Source organism: Clarias gariepinus, chromosome 8, assembly GCF_024256425.1.
Source record: "Clarias gariepinus isolate MV-2021 ecotype Netherlands chromosome 8, CGAR_prim_01v2, whole genome shotgun sequence".
NCBI classification, from domain to species: domain Eukaryota; kingdom Metazoa; phylum Chordata; class Actinopteri; order Siluriformes; family Clariidae; genus Clarias; species Clarias gariepinus.
In genome coordinates, this window is record NC_071107.1 from 29,441,888 (window position 1) to 29,464,898 (window position 23,011).

Sequence of the window (23,011 nt, forward strand, 5' to 3'; positions counted from 1 at the left end):
AAAGTTGCAACAGGATAGAAGCAGGCACAGCCCTAAATCACAGAAAAGACTCCCACCTGTCACCTGAAGATTTTTTTTGTTTTTTGCTTGGGGCCAGTGTAGGATCATAAGGTGGCACATCAGCAACACTATATAACATTGTGAATTAAATTACATTCTGCTTAAAGTATTTAAGGATGTGATGTGAATATTAAATTGTAATCCACATGAGAATAAGGGATCATGCTGAGAAAGGGATCGTATTAATTATTAAATTCCAATTTGAATCTATTGTCGATAAAAATATGGTGAGGCATATAAATCACCAAAAACAATACACAGTACCCTCAATAGTGTGTATTGTTTTTCTGTATTCAATACTGCCAATATTTTAGTTACTTATGAGCATTTTAGCATAGCGAACTCCACAGATGTGATTACCTGGTCATTCAGGAGATTCAGGTTGTCAGGTCATTTCATTTTATTGCTGCATAACGTTGCTGAGCCTAGACCTGACTAACTGAAGCAACCCCAGAACACAATACTGCTAACCTAACCTGTCGCCTGTGGAAATGCTCTTATTCTCACTATTAGTCTCAGCTGTGGTTTTCACTGTTGAGTTCTTTTACCATGTAGCTTCATCAAGTGCTTATGTGATCTCTGTCCATGATTTTTTTGTCTGACCACATTTTTTCCATTGACAGTTTCGCAGGTTTTAATAATGTGTTGAAGGGTTCTTAATCCACTTTCAACTTAATCAACTTAAATTCTCCGCAAATGGCGACCAGTCTTTTGGCCAGGCAGTGCATGTATATCTTCAACATTCTCCTGTCGCCCTAGGCAGTCAGTCAATTGAAGGAATTTTAGGTGTGGATGCTTTGGGCCATCTGCTTTTATTATGGAAATGTCTAAGATGAAAAAGATTAAATAAATAGCAATTATCCATAATTGTGTTTATTATACTACCAGTCAAAAGTTTGGACACACTTACTAAGTCCATGGGGTTACCTAATTTTTATGACTTTCTACATTGTAAAACAATGCTGAAGACATCTAAAATATACACACAAAAAAAATCTCCTTCCAACAGGTAATATTGAGATGTGTCTGCAACATATGCTTTGTAATTCAGGGCATTCGTAAAGGCTTTTATCTGAGGTGCTGTTAAAATATAGTTTTTGAGCTTTAGCTTACAAGCTAAATGAACTTCTCCTCTGCATCACAGGTACGTTTCGGTCTTTCTTTCCTGGAATGATCTTTATGAGAAATTATTTAATCATGGTGTTATCTTAAGTATATTTAGGTATATAAGGTATGTCCAAAAGTTTTACTGGAATTGTAATAACATAAAGCAATCCTTTTGTAATTGAATAACCCTGAACAGTGTGTTCACCTGGATGTGTAAATAATTTTTTTTTCACTTGGCCTGTGAAAACAGCCTATTTGACTTTATTCTTAAATGATATCAACTGGTAGCACCAAAATGCATATTTCAAGAGTAATGGAATGAGACTTCACAAGCTACCACAAAAACAAAAGATACAGTATGAGACAGTGAGTATGCAGGAGGGTACGCAGAACTCCAGACTTCCTCCTGGCTCAGGTCTTATTTGAATGATCATTATCAGCTTGATTTAAATGGTGACTATTCCACATGTACTAAAGAGAAATACTAATTTCCATAATTTTCTTATTGAGTCTATAAAGCTGCTTTGCAACAATGACCCCTGTTAAAAGCTGTATATAAAAAGATTGAGTTCAGCGGATGTGCACAAATATCCACTTGTTTCTGTCACCTTTCAGTAAAGTATATGGGTGGGGAAAGCAGTGAAGGCGGCAGTTAATCCTTGCCTCACCCATCCACTAATTCAGTTTCTTGTTTTGTTTCAGCTTTAAATAGGAAAGCGCTTGTCGGTTTGCTTGACGACTTGTAAGGACCTTGACGAGCCATTAGAACAGACTACACACAGACATCGCTTTATGTTAGTTCCTCAGGCCTTTGGGTACCCTTCCATGTTATCACCCAAGTCAAAAAGGAGATTTTACTGTTCAATGAGTTAATGACTCCCAAATAGCATTGCAAATAAAAGCTGAAAACAACAGAACATCAACCGAACAAAACAACAGATTCCAGAATTAACTTGTTTCTCCTGTAAATAAAGTGCTATGCGTCTCATGATTGTTGTAGTGTGAGCTGCGTTTCATTTTTGCTAAAAAAAAAAAAGAAGAAAATTTCAGCAAGAATGTAGCAATAACTAAGCCCCCAGCCACCCCCCAACCCCCCCCCCAACCCCCTGCGCGATAAAAGAATTCCAAAATACAGCAAACCAGTGCTAATGGTAGCGGCAGCAAGATTGTGTAGAATGTAAAAGAGTGAATGTATTGCAGCTACATTGCAATTTTCCATATAGCTTTGCCAAGTATTTACAGCACACCTTCAAACTGCATTATGTCTGGTTTTACTGGTTTTGGCAGCACCTGTAAATCTGGTTTCCCTGCCCTGCTTCCTGATTTAATGGTTTGGTAAATTAAAATTCTGTAGTTTTTTTTTTAAATGTTATTTTGAGTTTTGAGTTATTTTGTGGTGTGCATTGGCTTAATTGCTGAAAAAATTTAAAGATTATTTTAAACATTTATTTTAGTTAAGAAATAAAAAATAGATGTTATTAATAAAATTTGTTTTGGAGTTATATTTTGCAGTAGTGTATTGGGGTCATTCATTTAAAGTATATACAAAACATCAATAGTACAAAAACATCACTGAATCATTCAAGCCAAACCAGATACCAGTTTTAATGCTGTCATGCACAATAAACTGTCAGTAAATTACATAAATGATGTTTTCATGAATTGCTTGTTAAGTCACCATAACTTGAGAACACTGCAATATTTACTATTTTAAAGCAATCTACCTGAAATATTGGTTGACTATTTGAAGAAGCATGCAGCATGTTTTCAAACGTTAACACTGTAAGATCTGATGACTTTAGAATTAAATCTGCTCTAGAGCACTTAGTGGGTTGGAAACAGGGCTAATTCAGTACAGATTTGACAAAGAGCATGGAGCAATTTCTGAACCAAGCTCAGTTCAAACAATTGTACATACAGTAGGTACACATTCTTGGAAAGTGTAGCCATTTTCACATAGTCTAGAAGAAGACTCAAACTTTCATCCTCATAAGAAATGATCAGATTCAGATGATGAGGAATAACCCAGAAACGACCCAGGCTCAGGCCTGTGGTGAACTGGGAGCTGCAGTCACACTTTTCATATTGTGGGCTGAAAGGCTGCCAGCCAAGAAAGAAGGCCTTTCCCAAAATTGAAATCTTGAAGCTTGACTTAAGTTTGCAGCTAAACAAATAGATAACGAAAAAGCTTTATGAAGGAAAGTTTTGACCTCAGAATGTATCTAAACAAAATGAAAGCATGGATTCATGCTGCCTTGTCAACAGCGCAGGCTAGTGGTGGAGGTGAATGGTGTGCGTTTTTTGTCTTGGTTCATTGCTGGCTCCTTTGTACCTGTTGAGACTTGTTTAAAAAGACACAGCCTACCCATGCATTGTTCTTCCTTCATGATCACAACATAATGAGTAATTTCACAAAACTAATCTTAAACTTGCTTCTTAAACATGACAATGAGTTCACCCAGGGCTGGACTGGGACAAAAAATCGGCCCGGGGATTTTGACTAGAGACCGGCCCACTAGGTATTATTGGCAAAGCCATAAAGCCTTTAAATGAAAACAAACGCTATTCTGACAGCGATGTACACTATCCTGTTGGTATATATGTATCAATCTAATAAATTTAAACCTACACCATCCTCCCTATTCTGGTATTCTAAACAGTACTTAGCGGAAAACAAAAGACTGCTTGGTCGAGTTAACCTCCTGAACTATCTACAACACATGGTGGAAACCTGAAATTAAGACAGAGAAGACTAGAGGTGAGACATGATCATTAATGAGTATTAAAATGAATAAATTACAGATTTAGTGATATTTTCATAAACTATTTATTTACCACATCAACAAACAGCATGGCAGCACAATTTTTTTTTTAAAACATGGCAACCTTTAAAAAGTGAAAGAAGACAGAGAAAGAAAGTTGAGAAAGAATAACACTTAATTGAATTTTTGATGCCATTTTACACACAGTACATGGCACAAAAACTGACAACACAACAAAACACAGAGATCACGATCGCTGGAGTGTCATCAAGACCTGGGCTGCCACAACCAGCTAAATCGTAACACAAATGCACAGAAATCAATTATTTTTCAACATCTTTCTTCGACATCATTTCAGACTGCACAGATGGTAAGCTTACTGGGCTTACAGAGACTTAATATTTTTAGACTTAATATTTACTATAAACAATAATGGATTTCTATACATTTAACATCAAATGACCACTTTGGTTGTAAGATTCAGATAATTATTTAAAAGCTAGACATTTAAAATGAGAATAAGAAAGAAAAGTATTTCTTTGTGCCCCCCTTTCCTTGTTAATGCCCTACCTGGCCCCCTGGCAAAACTTTGCTAGACCCACCCCTGCACAGTTACCAGCTGTCAGCTATGTAGAAAAGGATCCTGGTGTTATTTGTCTCTCAGAAACAGTTCATAACTTCCCTTCAACTCATTCATGTCACCTAAAAGATAAACCTGTTTCTCCATCACCTGTTCAACTCTGATAATTCAATAAGGACATCTCCTGGTTTCACCTTTATGTTTCTCTCTCACATATCCAAACCGATCATGACTAGCAGCTTTTATGGCTGTGGCTCCAGCAAACAGCTGATAAACCGATCAGCTGATCAACAGGAGAAGGAGGGAGAGAGAATGAGAGAAGCCGAGGCAGCTGCGCAGCGTAAAGACACAGGAGAACTCCAGCTTTGTGGGGTTTTTGTTTTTAATTCTAGCTGAAATACAGGACAAATCGCGTTCCTTTTCACCTCAATACGTAACGCGTAATATTTTCTCTGAATACAGGACGATTACGTTTTTTTGTACGTTTGGCAACCCATACTAACTAACCTTATCAATAATTCACTCTCCGTAACATCATAGCACCAGCATAGAAACTCTGTCATCATGCTAACTAAAACACAGTAGGAGTTATTGTAACTGACTGTAAAAAGTTAGCAAGCACAACGAAAATAAGCTACACCTACTTGGTTTATAAGTTTTTTTTTATGGTTTTACTTGGTTTTACTCCTCGGGTCTCTCCTCCTCCTGCCTCCCCTTTCCCTCTTCAACCTGCGGCTGCTGGCCTCCATCACTTGCTAATTTTACTGAAATGGAAGCTCCACTATAGCCACCAAACAACTGTGATATTTTAGCACATTTGGCAGCATCTGCCTGAAGGGCTAGTTTCTTTTTGGCGCTAATTTTTTCGGCTCCTTCTGCTCCTTTGCGTTTTTTGTTTCTTCATTTTTGTTCAGCAATGATATGTGATTGCTGAGCCGTTGCAAAGGGGAGGGTGCATCTGACCTCCTCGGCTGTAATTGGTCCAGCCAAGAGTTGATCAAAACATCGGCGGCCGGCCCACAAAAGACGAAAATCACCATCGGCCCACCGGGCAAATGCCCGGTATGCCCTATGGCCAGTCCAGCCATGAGTTCACCATACTCTCCACAGGCACTAGATCTTATAGACATCTATATTCCAGTTGAGCGCCTTTTGGAATTTGGTGGAACAATAGTGTTGCATCCTGGCAGCATTTGGTAATTTGTACCAATTGTGTGATGCTATGTCAATATGGACCAAAAGACCATATAATAGTTTTACTGGGAAACAATTTGGAAACGCCAATTAACCTAGACCTCTATTATAAGCAATATAATTCTGCTAACATTAATTTTAATGTGTCTCATGAAACTGTGTACAAGCATCTTGAAATACTTATTCACATACACACAATATATATATATATATATATATATATATATATATACTCAGCCAAAAAAGAAACGTTCCTTTTTTCAGGACTGTGTATTTCAACAATAATGTAAAAATCCAAACACATTTACAGATCTTCATTGTAAATTAACCATAATCAGTTAATTAACATGCACCTGTGGAATGGTCGTTAAGACCTTAACAGCTTACAGAAAGTAGGCAGTTAAGGTCACAGTTCTAAAAACACAGGACACTAAAGAAACTTGTCTACCGACTGTGAAAAACAGAAACAGAAACAAAGAAAGATGCCCAGGGTCCCTGCTCATCTGCGTGGACGTGCATTAGGCACGCTGCAGGGAGGCATGAGGACTGCTGATGTGGCTAGGGCAATAAATTGCCATGTCCGCACTGTGAGACGTGCATTAGGTAGCCTAAGACAGCGCTACAGGGAGACAGGAAGGACAGCTGATCATCCTCGCAGTGGAAGACCACGTGTAACAACACCTGCACAGGATCGGTACATTTGAATATCACACCTGCGTGACAGGTACAGGATGGCCACAACAACTGCCCGAGTCACACCAGGAACACACAATCCTCCATCAGTGCTCAGACTGTCCGCAATAGGCAGTCCATGAGGAGGAGATGCACTGCAGTACTTCAAGCAGCTGGTGGCCACACCAGATACTGACTGGTACTTTTGATTTTGAGCCTTTCTTCATTCAGGGACACATTGTGAAACATTTTTAGTTTATGTCTTATGGTGTTGACTCTTTTAGTGTTTATACAAATATTTACACATTAAGTTTACTGAAAGTAAAAACAGTTGAAAGTCAGAGGACGTTTCTTTTTTTGCTGAGTATATATTCTGAATATCATGTTTCAAGTGTTTTAATGAAACAATGGCATATACTATATATGAAGTCTATAAATAAAAAGTGTTAGTGATAAAAGTAAAGGTAAAAAAAAATTGCTTAACAATCACTTTATTTAAAGCCATGTACTCCAATAGGGCATAGGCTCAGCTTATTTTAGTCTTTGACCAAATAGGGTTTTACAAATCCATTCAGTGTTTGAGTCAAGTGCATCCTCTAGTGGATGAATCTAAAATACAATCACCAAATAAAAAGTACTACAAGCTACAAATAAATCTAGTTAATAATCTAAAGAGAGTTGATTTAGCCTGACACATTTTGTCTTTAGGATCAACTGACAGTGGTCTCAATCATGATACCAAACACAAACCACTAAGCCACATGCGGTTTTTACATTGACGAGCGTAAAATGCCACAACCTTCCCCAAAGTAAAAACAAAACTGCGTATGGAGAAAATCAACACAAAGTATAACAACATTCAAGGTTACACAATTTATGGGAGCAGAAGCTATCAAGTCAATGTTTTGTTATGTAAACTTGTTAACTTATAGAAAAAACAATATGTATAGAATGCTTTGCCAGTGAAAAGTACTTACTAATGTACAAATCTTTGCAACATTTACATACACACTTAGAGCTGGCTCTTTTACTCAGAAACGAAAATAAAATATACACATCTGATCCAACTAACATTGATCTTAAAGTTATTAAAATAATTTTGATTCTGAGAAGCATAAAAATTCCATATATACAAATTTAAACACACAAACAAACAAACGAAACAAACAATTGTGACAGAGACTTGTAATCTATAGTCCAAATCATTTGTCTGGAATTTGTCTGGAACACTGTTTTTCTGTATTCCTGTTAAACATTTTGGTCATCAGTTATCATGCAAAAAGGACTTTCATGACGTGGTCTTCTCATTCTGTCTCAGTTTCCTCTTTTCACTGGGTCACCAATCAGTTCCGGGCACTGCTCCTTCCCCTTGACAATTCGGTCGCACTTAGAAAGCAGATCATAGTTTATTTTGTCAGTTATCACGCTGTCTTTCTTGTACTGTGGATGCTTAGCGACAAATTCCCTCATCCACTTTGCCATGGTCATCAGCTCTCCTGAGGTAAATTAAAAGCATACACAACACACTTTAATTACAAGTCATATAACACTTGAACAGGGAATATTATGAAACAGCTATTTGAGAAAAGTGAAACTAGCTGTTCTGCAAAGACACTGCAATAACAAACAGTAGTTAGTAAGACAGCTCAAGTAAGATGATCAACTTTAGTTAGACGAGGTTAAAAGCACTGTAATGTAATATTTGGTAGCTGTCATAACACTGATAACTGATTTTGATACTGAAAGCATCAACACAATTAATCAATATACCCTGTCAAAAAATCGGAAGGGAAATTATTATACGCCGCCTGACAAAAAAAGAAACAAAAACAAACAAAACAAAAAAAACATTAAAAAGGTCAACATCTTTTTATTGTAAATGATACAGTGAGGAGCTTCTCAAATAACCAAGTTAACCACCGGCTAATGCATTATTTAAACCTGGAAGGATGGTGCTGCTAAAGGGTCAAATTGGCAGAGTGAAGAAATGTGGTCATGAAACAATTATGAATAAATGTGAACAGAGATCAGAAAATGTTTTACTGAAGTTGTATTGTAAATCAAATGACTGGCTATGTGTATGAGCATACACACACGCAGCTGTGAGGACTCACTGCTGCTGTAAGAAAACCACTTGATAGTAAAGACGCACCAATCTGTCTAAAGATAGATATATAATACAATACAGCGAGGTCAATAAGTATTTGAACACCCTGTGATTTTGCAAGTTCTCTTACTTAGAAATCATTGAGGGGTCTACAATTTTTAGCATAGGTGCATTTCCACTGTGAGAGACGAAGAAAAATCCAGAAATCACATTGTATGTTTTTTGTTTTTTTTACACATATATACACACACACACACACACACACACACACACACACGTATGCTCTGTAAAGTCTTCATAACGGCTTTAATCTGTGGTGCTGTTAATTGATAATTTCTGAGGCTGCTAAATCTAAATTAACTTCTTCTAAAAACTCTAAAAATGAAAATAATAAGGATGGGAATCACCAGTGATGACCAGTTATGACATCATAATACCTAGGTGCCAATTCAATTTGTATTGTGAAGTATCATCATTTTGTAAATATTCTGATTTGATATTATATTTTTTTCCAGTTTGTGTTACAATACCAAACAAACTTAACAAAAGCAAATAATTTTGTAATGACCCCAAACAAAAGCTAATCATTTGCTTGTACACACAGGATTACTGTGCTGTAGGAACGGTTTGGAGCGCACCACCTGCAGGATTAAAGCACTATAAGAATGGCAACATTGTACTAGCTCATTGTTTACATGTGCGTGTGTAAATAATTGTATACAGCACGGCATATAGACTGCAATCTTCAGCAATATAGTTGTGTTAAGTAGCATTTCAAATGTAACCCTTTGCATACCTGATGCTCGTTTCTTAATGAGCTTTAAGTAGTTCAAGATGGTGCAGCGTGTGTCCACATCAACCTCCATATTTTCCAGATAGCAGTTCAGAATTGGTACAAGTCCTGGGAAAACTCCCTCCTGAAGATGTTATAGTTAACATTTACTTTACATGACACCAGAAACACTTTTTAATGCTAAACACACCCGCATTGTTTGGTTGAACTGATTATTTAAACCGCAAAATAAAAGTATCTTTACCTTGCCGTTAATTATTGTATCGATGCTCATCAGTGTGTACTCCTCATGATCTTCATTAGTCCCAACACCATTCTGTGCAGCTGTGGAGGCTGAGTCGAAGAATGGTTTGCAGCCTTGAAGGAAATTTATTAAAATAAATTGAATGTCATACTCAACAAAGAAGCATTTCTATTTCTCAATTTACAGATGTGGAGTCAGTTAAGTAAATACAAAAAAAAAGGTCATTCTGTACCTTTAAAAATGTCCTTCTTGAAATAAAAAAGGCCTTCTTGCACTGCATTTCGTTTCTGAGCAACTTTCATGTTGTCATCAACCTAAAACAATATTGTCGTATTTTTAAACTTAAAAGAAAAAAAAGAAGGAAAGAACAAACAAAACAAAACAAAAAACCAAACAGTACAGCCTCAGTAACACAAAATCAGAGAATCATAAAAAACAAACCTTCGACAGGGGAATGAGGAAGTCTAACTTGTAGGAAAGGATCACTCGTGTAAGGAGAACAACGAACACAACATATGCAGCGTTCTCAAAGTCAGTTAACTGAACCTGTGTGTGAGAGAAATGTTTCCATTATACATGTATATACTCAGGTTACAAATCAAGTTATAGCAGCTGTAGCACATATGCTGTGGTTTTAAAAATAGGTTTGCATACTTCGTGAACTAAGGGACAGTGATGCTACCTACAGAGAACAGGCCCTACTGACTGCAATAATCTGTCTGCAAAAAATAGTCTGGATAATAATAATTATTAGGGATGCACCGAAATGAAAATTCTGGGCCGAAAACGAAACCGAAATTTTTGGATGCACTTGGCCGAAAACCGATACCGAAACCGAAAACATGTTTAAAATATTTTCTTTTTGTTTGTATTAAAAAAATGTTGCATATTGCAACTTTGCTGTCCTCATCTGAAACTTTAAAGTGCTTCCAAACCGCCGACATACTCCGTGTTTGATGCGTAATGACAGCGCGAACGAGACGGGAGGATGGGAGAGGCGTGGCGACAATTTCGGCTTTTATTTTCGGCGCTTTCTTACGTTTCGGCCGAAACCGATAATGCTATTTCGGCCGAAAATTTTCGGCGGCCGAAATTTCGGTGCATCCCTAATAATCATAGTAATAATAATAAACCCCAAAATATAAGTAACTTTCAAATTAGTATTTTGGGGAAATTAGCACACCTCCATGGGCCGGAACTCGACTCTCCATCCTATGTCAGAATTCGGGGGAGGTGGTTTGAACCTCATGGTCTGCCAATTAGTGGACTGAAGATTCTGAATAACAAGACAAAAGGTTACTGTACACAGATGTTTTCTCATTTTTGAAAATCTGTTTGATTTCAAAAAGAAAATAACTTGCAGTCAAATTCAAACAGCAAGTACCTCAAAGTGGTCCGATTCATTCTCATCATCCAAATGAAGCTTCTCCTCAAAGAGCGACAATGGGTCACGAATAAAGAGGTGGGCAATGTGCTGGGCCAGTAATTTATCAATGCCTGTACCATAGATCAGTATTTACATATACAGTGGTTCTTATTTTTAAGGCAAAAATGCTTTCTAATATCAATGTAAAATCCTGCTTTCCTTTTACCTGCATCAAGGAGCTGATTGTAGATGTCATCATCCTTCGTCAACTCGATATCATTGTACTTTTCCCCGCAAAAAGAAAGGTAGCTGTTAATGGAATCATATCTTGATTTGTGGATCCTGAACTTGTCATTTTTCAAAGGCTGTAAGGCATGATCAAATAGGCCAAAATTATTTACGGGACGTTTACTACTGGAAAGAAACCTTAATTTAGTGCAGACACATTAGTATGAAGTATACAGTTGTAAGTCAACTGCTGCTCTGACCTCCAGCCCTCGTTCTTCCCGAGTCCGGTCATCCACAGAGGCTGAGATAACACCCCATCGGCAGTCAATATCTGAGACGTAGCCTCGGTAGAAGGGAGAAGCAGCACTGAGGGCCATCTGCACATATGATGCATTATAAAGATGTAATTTAGTCTAAAGGGCTTAACAGATTTAAGGGGCAACAAAATAGAAAGTCACACATTAAACTAAACGAGAATATACATCACTAATTCATTTTTTAAACAGTTATACTTTTAATTTTAAATTACCTGCTCTTAGTTCAGTTTGTAGGACTACCACATTAAATAAAGTATTCTTGCATTTATAGTTTATAAACTTGCATTTACAGTCATTAGGTATAATTCATGTTAATTACCAGTCAAACACAGCAAAGACAGATAAGGGCTTAAAGCTGAAATTTCACAAAAGTTGACACAATGTATAAATGTATAAAAAGTATGTATTTTTAATAAGTACAGATTTAATAAGTACAGATCGTTCATAAATTGATTAAACAATTAGAACTTGACACTAACAGTGTCAACAGAAACACTTCCACCACCAACAAATCTAGTATGTATGCCGAAAATACCCTTTAAACATGCTTCAAACAGGAAGGAAGCTGTTGAAGAAAAACTATTTCAGACATTTGATATTGCTGTTATCATATATTGCTGTTTGTTTCAGCTTCAATATCTAGATCAGTTCATTTGCTTACTGCAATTATATTTCTGTACAAGTTAAAAAACATTTAACCACTTGAGGTGTGTCACTAATGAGAATCTGGGAAAGTCAGGCAGCTCTTAAAAAAAAAAAAAAAATTCCTTCACCACCAGTCATGGAGACATAAAAACTGAAAGCTTAATTATGCTGTGTAAGAATTTTGCTTTTATAATTTAATTTTACTTGATCCTTTAGAGCAGTGGTTCTCAAACTTTCAAGCCAGCGACCCCTAATTGAAGATCGTCAAGATCTCGCGACCCCCACTATCAAAAGCAAGCAATAAACATAACAAGCTGTTCACAGTATTCTGACTACATTTACCATACATTAAAATTATTTTGGCTTACCTTTTAATGGGAAGGGTGTACTTGTTTTTTTGTTTCTTTTTTTGCTTGTTGGGCAATCGTGTTTTGCCGGGCTTCATACTTTTATGAGCAAGCACTTCTGAACAGATTACACATTGAGGGAAATCTACGTTGTCAAAAGTAGAGCAAGTAAATCCATACTTTATGAATTCTTCCTGATATTTTCAACGTTTCCTAATTTGGTCTGACGGGGTCTTGCTCTTATGCTTGGTCGATGTACATGGTTCCGATGACTCCGGCAAACTGTCCACAATTTCCACAACATTTTTAGATTTGCGAATAACAAATTTATCCATCTCGGCAGTTGCGGTTTTAACGTGCAGTTGTGTGCTGTAGCAATAACTAGTGAGCCAGTCGCTGCACAGTGACGTTATATCTTTCTGTCGCAAATTAATTTTTTTTAAACACTCAGTTTAAACACTTCTACTCAATCAGTAATATCTTTACAAATCAGAAAATATTTATTTATAGCATTTACTTGTAATACTAAAAAGTGTGTATTATAATCACAAAAAATACATAATTTTTAAATCCCTCTCGCGACCCCATGAAATTATTCCGCGACCCCGACCCCCAGTTTGGGAACCACTGCTTTAGAGCAAAAAACAACAGCAAATCACTTGATTAATTTGACATATTGCCTTTATCTTATTATAGAATGTTTCTATCCTGGTGGGAGTGGTAGCTTCCAGGATGATTCTGGCACAAACACAGACACTGTGGTTGGATGATTATGAAAATGAAATAATTTACATACTATGACCTTCATACTCACCAGAACAAGTCAAATTCCTAGGGGAGACTGTGTTACACAGTACTTTCCACAGCAATCAACACCCCTCCAATGGAATATGTCCAAAACAGTGAAAGATTTTAGCTGTTTGCTAGCTGAGACACTATTTGGCCAACAAGAGGTTTTCATTTGGAAATTTGGAAATGCAGACAACAAATGATCAACCTATTTGGGAAAAGCCCATCAATGGTCATAGAGATGATAAAGAGAGTAATAAATGTCTTATCATTAACACTGAAGTTTATTAGTATTATTTTAAAAATCTACTTAGAAAAATGACATTTTTTGTTTTTTTTTAATGTACCTATTACACTTTAATCTAACAAGTTGCCATGATTCGCGTTCATTAACGATAAGCTTTGGGTAAAATTTAAGTTACAGGACGTGCACTCCCTTGCCCTAATCTAAACATGTCTCCCTTGCCCTAATCTAAACATGTCACCCTTGCAGCTGAATTAACATCCGGGTCACTATTCAGTTAAAGTAACAGTGAGAATCTTACTAGGTTTGACCTAGTAAAACTTATGAATCACTTTTAACACAGCAAGAGTTTAAACTGCCCAAAGTTGCACTAACATGCACGAAAAAGAATATGACCTTCTAACACAGGACTGACAAACTTAAACATTATTTTTAAATAAATGGACAGGTGTTTAGTCTGACTCTAAGAATCAATAATAAGTATATATTTATGACACAGTAATAACTAAACTGAACTATGGGAACACTGCAGTTTACATTCTGCCTTCATGCTTTAAGATTGGATCATATTTCGTGATCAGTAATGGTCTATCCAATACCAGATAAGTCGAAATTTGTTGCACACCTTCTACAGCTGTCCTAGTCACGGTTGTTGGTATGCATGAAAGAAGCCTTGAGAAACAATGCAAAAGTGATTTATGCCTGAATCCAGCAATGTTATGTATCCCATGTCTGACGAAGATTATTTAGAATTTGGGTGATTTAAAATAAAAAGTAAAAGTACTCACCACTATGGGGCAGAATGTAGCCAGTTGGTCATACAGATATCGAGCCTCACTGATGCTGCAAGCTTGAAATGTGACCTATATAACAGCAGGAGAGTTTACAATTATTCACTTTATGAAAGCTAAGAGTTAATATTCGACCCAGTTAGGACATTTACAAGCCTTGTTACCAGAATAAAAGATAAGATACTCTCATTTGCTTAAACATCTTTACCTGCAGACAGCAGTTTCCCATCCCAAAGCCCATGGCATCCATGTAGATGCAATCGGGAAGGGCTGCTCTCGCTGCCTCCCCATCGTCCTCTGGAAATATCTCCACGAATGGAGTTGGTGTGTTTTGATCTTGAAAGACTATGAAAAGAAAGATACAAATGCCTCAGGTTCACAAAATACAACCTATATTCCACATTTACATTTTATAAGACAATCTGGGATAGCATTACACCCATACAGCAAAAACTTAAAGGGTATTTCAAGCCACCTCACTTTTGAACAATGCATAGATATCAGGTTCTCTGGTGAACTTCACAAAATATGCACTGCATCTGTCTATCAAGGCTGCAACTAACACTTTTTTATTTTTCCTTTTCTTAGGTGATTGGATAATTTAATAGTTAATCATTTTGTCGTCTTTTTTATTTATTGTTTTGTCATTAGTTGATTGATGCTTTGGCTGACTTCCCTATGAATACAACTTTTCTCTCTCTAACTGTATCACTTTCTGCATTTCTCTCAAAGTCTAAAATATTTATCACTTATTAGAAGCTGAAATCTATTAAACAAATTACCTAAAGACACTATTCATTACATTCATTACAATGTTATAATAATATAGGTAATATTAATAGCTTGTGCCAACAGGAAATGCAAACTAGAAATGCAATTATTATTTATTACAGAAAGTTGCGTTCACCAATATGTACTGGATATACACCAATAGGTACTGGAAATTTGTGCTGTTTAGTTTATATGAACATAAACTTCTTAAAACTTGCAAACGCACTGGAAAACAGCACTGCCATACTAGCTGTTGGCATCTATTCAATTAAGCTTTCTGTTAAGTCTGTAAAATGCAGATAGTTACGCAATTGCTACCATCTGGCATTGACACCAACCAACAAGCAGACAAACTGTAATAAATACTTATGCTGCTGTCACATCATTTTGAGGTCAGACAGCACCAGGGTGTTTCCTTTTGAGATGCACATACTATCTTTTTGATGCTGCTATGGTAGGCAATTTCAGTTGTACAGTTGTACAGGGTTGTACAGTTGCACAAAATTGAGACTTTTGATAATCATGTTTGGGTTTTTTGGGGGTAAAAGTCTCATTTTCACCAGGTGCCAACATAATTGACGACCTTAAACATGCCGACGTGTTGTCCCGGCCCTATTCTCTATACATTTTTTATTTTGCCCTGCATGCCCAGAGAGGGAGAGTTTGTTTAAGCTTTGAACAACACACGATGTTAAACTAAGCGATATTGACTTACTTGGTACGTTGATTACCACCTTCTCCCCCCTTCTGTGACGAATGTTCCTGGTCAAATTGCTAAAACAGATGAACAACTAAACTTGGTTATTACATGCACCTGTAGAAAATTAGAGCACCGCAGTCATAATAAAGCAACAGCTCTAAGACTATACTTCAAAAGGTATTTTATGATAAAAATTCCACAGAGCTAATAAGATAAACTTCTTGGGGTTCACTCCTGTACAGAATTGGAAAACATTGTAGAGATGAAAAACCTTAAAACAAAAGAAAGTATGAATCCTGACCTAAACCGGGGATGATGGTTGATGGCCTCATCAGGGAAAAAGAGGGATTTGCTGACCCCTTTTTCAACAGGTGTCGGCCTATATTCAGGTTTTGTGAAACCTGGGCAACCCAACCTGAAACAGAGAGTTCAAATATCAAACATGAACTGTCTACACAATAGTCAATTTAGATATCATGTGTCTAAACTGTCAACTGGTTATTATTTTTTGTCTACATAGGAACATTTTTTATTATAAACATGCCATAAGAACAATGTTTTTAATGTTAAACAAAAGATAAAGGCTAATTATTATCTAGAGATACATCTTCAATTTATTTCTATTTGTATAGTGCTTTTAACAATGGTCATTATCACAAAGCAGCTATCAAAAAGAAGGGAATTTTATATGATGTCAAAAATGTGTATGAATCAAAATGATCAAATTGTCCCTAATGAGCAAGTTGAGGTCAACGGTGGCAAGGAAATACTCCCCGAGATGGCAATAGAAAGAAACCTTGAGAGAAAACAGCCCCAACAACAGGAAACAGGAAACCCATCCTCATCTGAGTGATAAGAGGTAGCTGGAATTGTTTTGCATAATTCAGATAGCTACAGGTGTCTAGACATCACATCAAAAACAATGACACATTTTTACACTTTTACATTTTTAAATTTTTTCCATATTTGCTAAACATGTTAGTATCCACTACTGAGTATACTGAAAATATTTAAGCATTGGAAATAGGAGGCATTTAATAACCTATGGATATTTAAGATCAATGTGTGTGTGTTGGGGGGGATGGGGAAGGTTAAACATTAGGTGTGTTCATTAACATTAAGCCATATAATGTAATTTCAATTTTCAATGAATTTTTTTTTTTTTGCACAGCTTCATCCTTATGTTTCAGCCCAAGCACTTAAGACTAAACTAGTATTCACTTTCATTATTATGGTCAAATATTTCACAGAAACTCAACTGCTAGTAAATGCAAATGATTAGAAGTTGTTGTTGTTGCGATCTGTATTCCATGTTGTCGGCTCCATGCTACCTGGGGAATGACGTGATTGTGCACAGAGTCTCATCCTCGGTGAGCACAGAAGAAGCCTCCTTCCTCCGTTTGCCCATGTTGTCTTCTACAGTATTGAACTCGGACATTGTGCCACCATAAGGCTGTCCTGGAGTGCCCTCAATCATGTAGCTGCCATACTCTGGCCTCCACAGCGTCGGATGGCTGCAGAGTACAAACAACATACTTATCAACTCAGGCATCATTTTTCAGCTTATCACATGTTTGCATCTGGACGATAATCATAACACCTCTTTACTGTAGATCAACATAAAACATACACAAATATGAATAGGAACAGACTACCAACTCACATTTGCATGTGCAAAAAAAAAAAAAGATGTACATGGATTAGCCTGACAGGAAAGAAAAAACATGTAAGCAAAGTGTTGTAGTGTCTGCTTATGTGTAGTATCGTGGCAATAGTTGTTCTCTGTGTGCAGCCGAGAGGTAGTCATGAAAGCTTTTTAGCTGCCCTACTTTCTCTGTTGTTTTCCTTGCTCTGGGTTAGGCTCCACACCTCCTTCACATACACAATGGTGTATAGGTGGCCTATCAGGAAAACTAGTGCAAACACTGACATGAGAATGGGCTGATTTTCCCACCCTCAATCTTTTACACTTGACTAGTAACAACAGTACACTTATTTAAAAAAAAAAAAAAAAAAAAAAAAAAAAAAAAACCTGCACAGCACTGTAATTATCCTTTGATTTGTAAGAGAACAATAAAAAGCACCAACGTTTCTTATTATTATTACAACTATTATTATCACTACTGCACAATCATTTTAAAAAAAGGCACAACAATGAATGCTGCACAACAATGAATTATTGTTTGTGACCATAGTGAAGTACAAACAACATTGATGCTTAAGGAACAGTGTGTTACACTAAAGGAAATTGATTATAGTAGTATAAGCTCAGGTGAAATGAGTATAATTTTACATGATAAAGGGCAGTGGTGACTTACTTGGGGTTGACCATTTCCCCCTTTTCTTGCAGCGTCTCCAAAACTTCGTGTCCATTCAGAACCAGAAATGCCTTTTCATTTTTTGCGTCTAGCTCCACCAACATGTACTCCACCTGTGGAGGGGAGGAAACAACTGTGTAAAAAGTTCAACATGGAATTGTCCTAGCAGCCACCCCTAGATTGGCTGGTGTTAATATTACACTAACAACATTGCAACAACAACATTTATCTTAAGTGTCTTACCTAACAATAACTGATTTAAACCATAAACTGTGACACTAATAAATTATGTGCCAGTTTTATCTTTGACTGACTTTTGTACTTAAATAAGTCAGATAATGTTTTATATATCTACTACTCAGATATTCTGAAGCAAAAAGTTTTAATAAGTAACAATATAGGACACCACTGTGATCTTTCACACTTTATTATCTCTGATCTCAACACTCAGAGTCCACTGTCTGGCCAGGGGATTAATCTAAAACTAACAACATTCCAGTGTGCACTCAGCACAAGTAACAAAATTCTTATGTTTCATGTTGTATGAATCAGATGAATTTTATGTCCCATATTTTAGGAGCTTGCAATTTTTACTCATTCAGTTAAAAAAAAAATCCTTCCTGTGTACAACATTTTTGCATTTTGCTGTGTAAAGTAACTGAAAAATACAATCCACAAACTTCTCTCTCTCTCTCTCTCTCTCTCCCTCCCTCCCTCCCTCACACACACACACACAAGACAGAAATTCTGACTTAAAGTAAACTGTCAAATGTACATATACTGCATAACTAAACATGCATAAATTGGCATACTTGATAAGGAAATATATGGATATATAAAAAGTGTATTGTAAAGATGCTCAAGAGGAAAAACATTTAAACAAACCTTTCTGTGTAATTAATTTAAAGCTACACTAATAAACTTTTTTCTGCTTCTCTTCTAAAAGTTTTTAAATGAGACTTAATTACAGACCAATTAGAGAAGTCCACAGCCAGGGGTGGAGAGCATGTTGCTTTTAATCAACATCCAAACACACATCAGCTCTACTGCTATCTCTGCAGCAATCCGTGTTGCCAGATTGGGAGGTTGCCTACTCAACTCAATTTGAACTTTGATGACTTTGTATATTTTCTTGTATTTCAATCTTCCTTTGCACTCTGCTGGGCTGTAAATTAATTTAAAAAAAGGTTCTGGTTGCTTAGTCATGCCAGGCTCTCAGTTCACACATTTTACAGGCCATCATCCTAAACAGCTACAGATATGTTTGCTTTTGTGGGTTTTGTCTCAAAATGGCTTTTTACATCACTGCTGTTTTATTTTAAGCCCATGTTTTAGAACATACGAGAGAAACTGGTTTTAAACTCCCCCAGAAGGAATACACACATACTGATTTGTCCATTCATCTTTAAAGGTTCAGTTTTGATTGTCTACTTTTCATTTCTTAGGGCAAGCAATGATCTGTCATGCTTTGATTTCTTCTGTACTCTGTCCATATACAGTTATTCAATGCGAGAGTTTAAAAGGTTAAGTGGTGCGTATAGCCATGGCCCCCTGAAGAGAAAAAAGCGCTAGATTGCTGTTATATTAATTACTCTCATTTATCAGAAAAGCATAAGGGTCCAGATAGAACTGTCAGTCCACATCTGGACCATGGTCCACCAGTTTTACACGACCGTATTAAATCCATTTCCAAAACCTTTTTGAGTATGTCCAGGCCACTTGTTATTTTTCCACATGTTTACAATCTGCGTTGACCATAAAAAAAAATGTGTCATGTCCTTCTGGGCTGTGAAGAAATTTGCTGTTTTAACAGTAAACATAAAGGAGGACTAACAGGTCCTTGCATGACTTAAAGTATATTCAAAAACTAAAAAAACAAAAATGACAATACCTTACGTTTGTCCATTCATCATGAACTAGGTGAAGGAGCTGGGAGAGGCAGTGTCTCAAAAACTGCATGTTGTAGCTTTAAGAAAATACACTCACTTTCTCTCTCCCTCTACCGCTTATCCTACAGTGGGTTGTGGGAGGCCTAGAGCCTATAGTGGGGTACTAGACAGGGTACACCCTAGAAACCGAAGTACAGTACATGAAGGAAACCCACAAAGAATGGGGAGAGCATGCAAACTCTGTGCACACAGACCCGAAGCAGAGACCCAAGAGCTCCATCGGGCTGCCTTAAGGGAATACAGTGATGCCTTGACACACAAACACCCCATCTCACAAATCCTCACTTTAAGAACTGAAATTTTTCAAGGAATTTATATAATTTACAACAGAATTAGATTTTATATCATAATGACAGTGCGACTGACTGACATACACATATACAAATGAAGTGACTGTGGGTTTAAAAACTTTAAAGCCTAACTTCAAGACCAAGTGTATTAGTGTCTTATTATTGTAGCATTAAACTCTGTCTTACAAACGCAAAAAGAAAATTTGAAACCCTTTGCAATTATCCAAGACTTAACTAAAAATGACAGCAAGGTGATGTTATCACACACCGGTTTGTAAAAGTGCTTTATGTTGATGTTACCTTGAGTGACACTTTCAGCAAACCCAAACACAATATACTTGTACTGAATCTAGTAAAAGTGTTTTGTGGTAGATGGTGGGGCTCTGCACCTGCTGCACAGGTCCAGTCTCATCCCCCTGGACCACAGGACACTAGGTAAGGTGTGTAGACACCAGGTATGTTTTTAGCCAGTGTTTGTTACTGGGAGGAGGAACCGTTGTGATTTTAGTCAAACAACTTTGTTAACTTTGTTCCCGAGTTACACGTTAGACGTGTAGCTACACGTTAAATATCTAACACGAGGCTTTGAATAGGAAACTAAAACAAACCCATCTGCCTTTTGAGAGGATAACGTTACTACTCACTCACCTCATCTCCCCATTTTAGCACATCCTTCTGCCTGTCCTTCACCTTGTTGTAGATGTTGAGAAACTGCAGAATGCCGTGTTTCCTGACATGGTCGGCATATTTCTTGGTTTCTGTCCAGTTAAGCGGGGAGCCTTGAGACAGCAAGCCCATTAGCACGACCGGCAGAAACTTTCCCACACAGACAGGAGACTCACCGACGCGAGCTACTTTATTCGGTGCTAGCGAAAGACCAAATTAAAACCTCACCTCAGCGATAAATGAATAAATAAATCGCTAACCCGCGATAAAACGAAGCGACAATGAGTTACACTCACTAGCCTGCTAGCACACGGAGAGAGAGAGAGAGAAAGAGAGGGAGGCCTTTCCGTTTTTACACGTCGCGGACTCGCTAAAAACAGATCTTGCAGTTGTATGCGACAAAAGCAAGACCAGTGACAGTGGTGCTGTTGCGTGAGACACCGAGGCTCCGGAGCTGCACGCACGGTTTACGCAAATCACTGTGAACAAAAGTACCTCCCTCGTGCACACTGAGAAGCCGAGTGCAGTTTGAGGACAGTTCCCCCTCGCGCGAGACTCGACGTTGATACAGGCCACGTGACCGCGTTAGGTCGCGGTGCGTCATCTCATGACTAAGCAATTCTCCGCGGTTTTTTTCCGGAGACTAGTTCACTGTCGGTAGGCTGTTGTCAAGACAACAGCGTTCGTGCTGGAGCCGCCGCTCATCATGACATTGCAAAAAATTATACATCCTTTTGTTTTTTAATTTAAAAGTATTTTCTAGAAGGAAAAAAAAACATCGTTTTGGTAGTTTTATGTTCTTCTTTGCCCCAGTAATTTAAGTGATTTTTTTTTGACAGCACTCATCGTCTATACCGCTTAATCCTGTATACAGGGGGTGGGGGGCACGAGACAGGGTCCACCCTGGACATGGTGCCAATCTATCACAGGGCACACACATACTACAGGCAATTTGGAAATGCCAGTTAGACTATTCTGCCTGTCTTTGGACTGTGGGAGGAAACTGAAGCACCCAGGGGAAACCCACCAAGCATAGGGAGAACATGCAAACTCTGTACGCACAGAGGTGGGAATTGGACCTGTCCGAGAATCGAACCGTACCCTGGAGGTGAAAGGCGACAGTGCCAACCACTAAGCCTCTGTGCTGTCTTTTGGACAACATTCCTAAGCAAATGTAAGAATTACTGAAACCTCTTAAAACCTTAAAGCTTGATCAGACCAGCACCACAATTCAATTCTTCTTTTTTTTCTTTGACCAAATCATAAATAAAGCTTTTGAATTTTGTGACATTTTTGCACGTCATGCTGTCATGCTGAGCGGCTCAGTGGCGAAGGGTTAAGCACAGTGGCCTTGCACCTCCAGGAGTGAGGGTTTGTGTGTGCATTGAGTTTGCATGTTCTCCTTGTGCTTGGGGTGTTTCCTCCATGTATTCCAGTTTCCCTCCACAGTGCAAGGATAGGCTGATTAGGTTTATTTCCGTTCCCAAATTGCCCGTAATGTAAGTGTGTGTGTGTGTGTGTGTGTGTGTGGTCTGCAATGGATTAACATCCTGTCCAGGGTGTCCCCCGCCTTGTGTCTCCTAGGATAGGCTCAAGGTTCCCATGACCCTGTACACAGGATGAAGCAGTATAGAAAATTTATGAATTTCATTTTAATGCTGTCAAGCCCAATATCATGGGTTTACATGGCACATTCTAATGAAAATGTCCTTGAGGAGTTGTACATATTCACCCTCTAAGAATCCTGTTGTTCTAATCTGCTGCCAAAAACAGAAATGCTGGTAGACCATCTAAACAGCTGGTTTAAACTCATTTAGCCTCAGAAAAGCTACTCACTACTTTCAACATATACAGCCAGGTCCATAAGTAATTGGACAATGTCAAAATGTAATATATTCCTATCTTTTGTACACCACAGTGGATGAGAAATGAAGAAATCAAGATGTACTTGAAGTGTAGACTTTCAGATGTTAAGGAGATAAAAGACTTGGAGTTGATTCCTAGTAGCAAATTTGTATCTGTTAGCTGTTTCTGTGAACCCTTAATATGCAGTCCAAAGGGGTGCTCATGC

General features: G+C 37.6%; 1 protein-coding gene across 1 annotated transcript; it reads right to left on the minus strand.

Annotated features, from left to right (window-relative positions):
- Positions 1 to 6,834: 6,834 nt before the first annotated feature.
- On the minus strand, positions 6,835 to 21,484 carry LOC128528890 (glutamate--cysteine ligase catalytic subunit-like). Its single transcript, XM_053502058.1, has 16 exons — positions 20,923 to 21,484; positions 18,036 to 18,148; positions 17,049 to 17,231; positions 16,019 to 16,132; positions 15,733 to 15,791; positions 14,455 to 14,591; positions 14,244 to 14,318; positions 11,374 to 11,490; positions 11,112 to 11,250; positions 10,904 to 11,016; positions 10,703 to 10,795; positions 9,961 to 10,065; positions 9,752 to 9,833; positions 9,520 to 9,632; positions 9,279 to 9,399; positions 6,835 to 7,871 (listed from the first exon to the last, which is right to left on the minus strand). Exons 1-16 carry the CDS (start codon positions 21,070 to 21,072, stop codon positions 7,690 to 7,692), a joined length of 1,896 nt encoding a protein of 631 aa, XP_053358033.1. The 5' UTR covers positions 21,073 to 21,484; the 3' UTR covers positions 6,835 to 7,689.
- Positions 21,485 to 23,011: the final 1,527 nt, after the last annotated feature.

Bases quoted from the DNA above. Each gene is read 5' to 3' on its own strand.
- LOC128528890 (XM_053502058.1), bottom strand. From the start codon at position 21,072: ATGGGCTTGCTGTCTCAAGGCTCCCCGCTTAACTGGACAGAAACCAAG. The intron at 10,796-10,903 runs GTACTTGCTGTT...CTTGTTATTCAG, and splicing joins ATGAATCGGACCACTTTGAG to AATCTTCAGTCCACTAATTG. The intron at 9,834-9,960 runs GTTTGTTTTTTA...ATATTGTTTTAG, and splicing joins TCCTCATTCCCCTGTCGAAG to GTTGATGACAACATGAAAGT.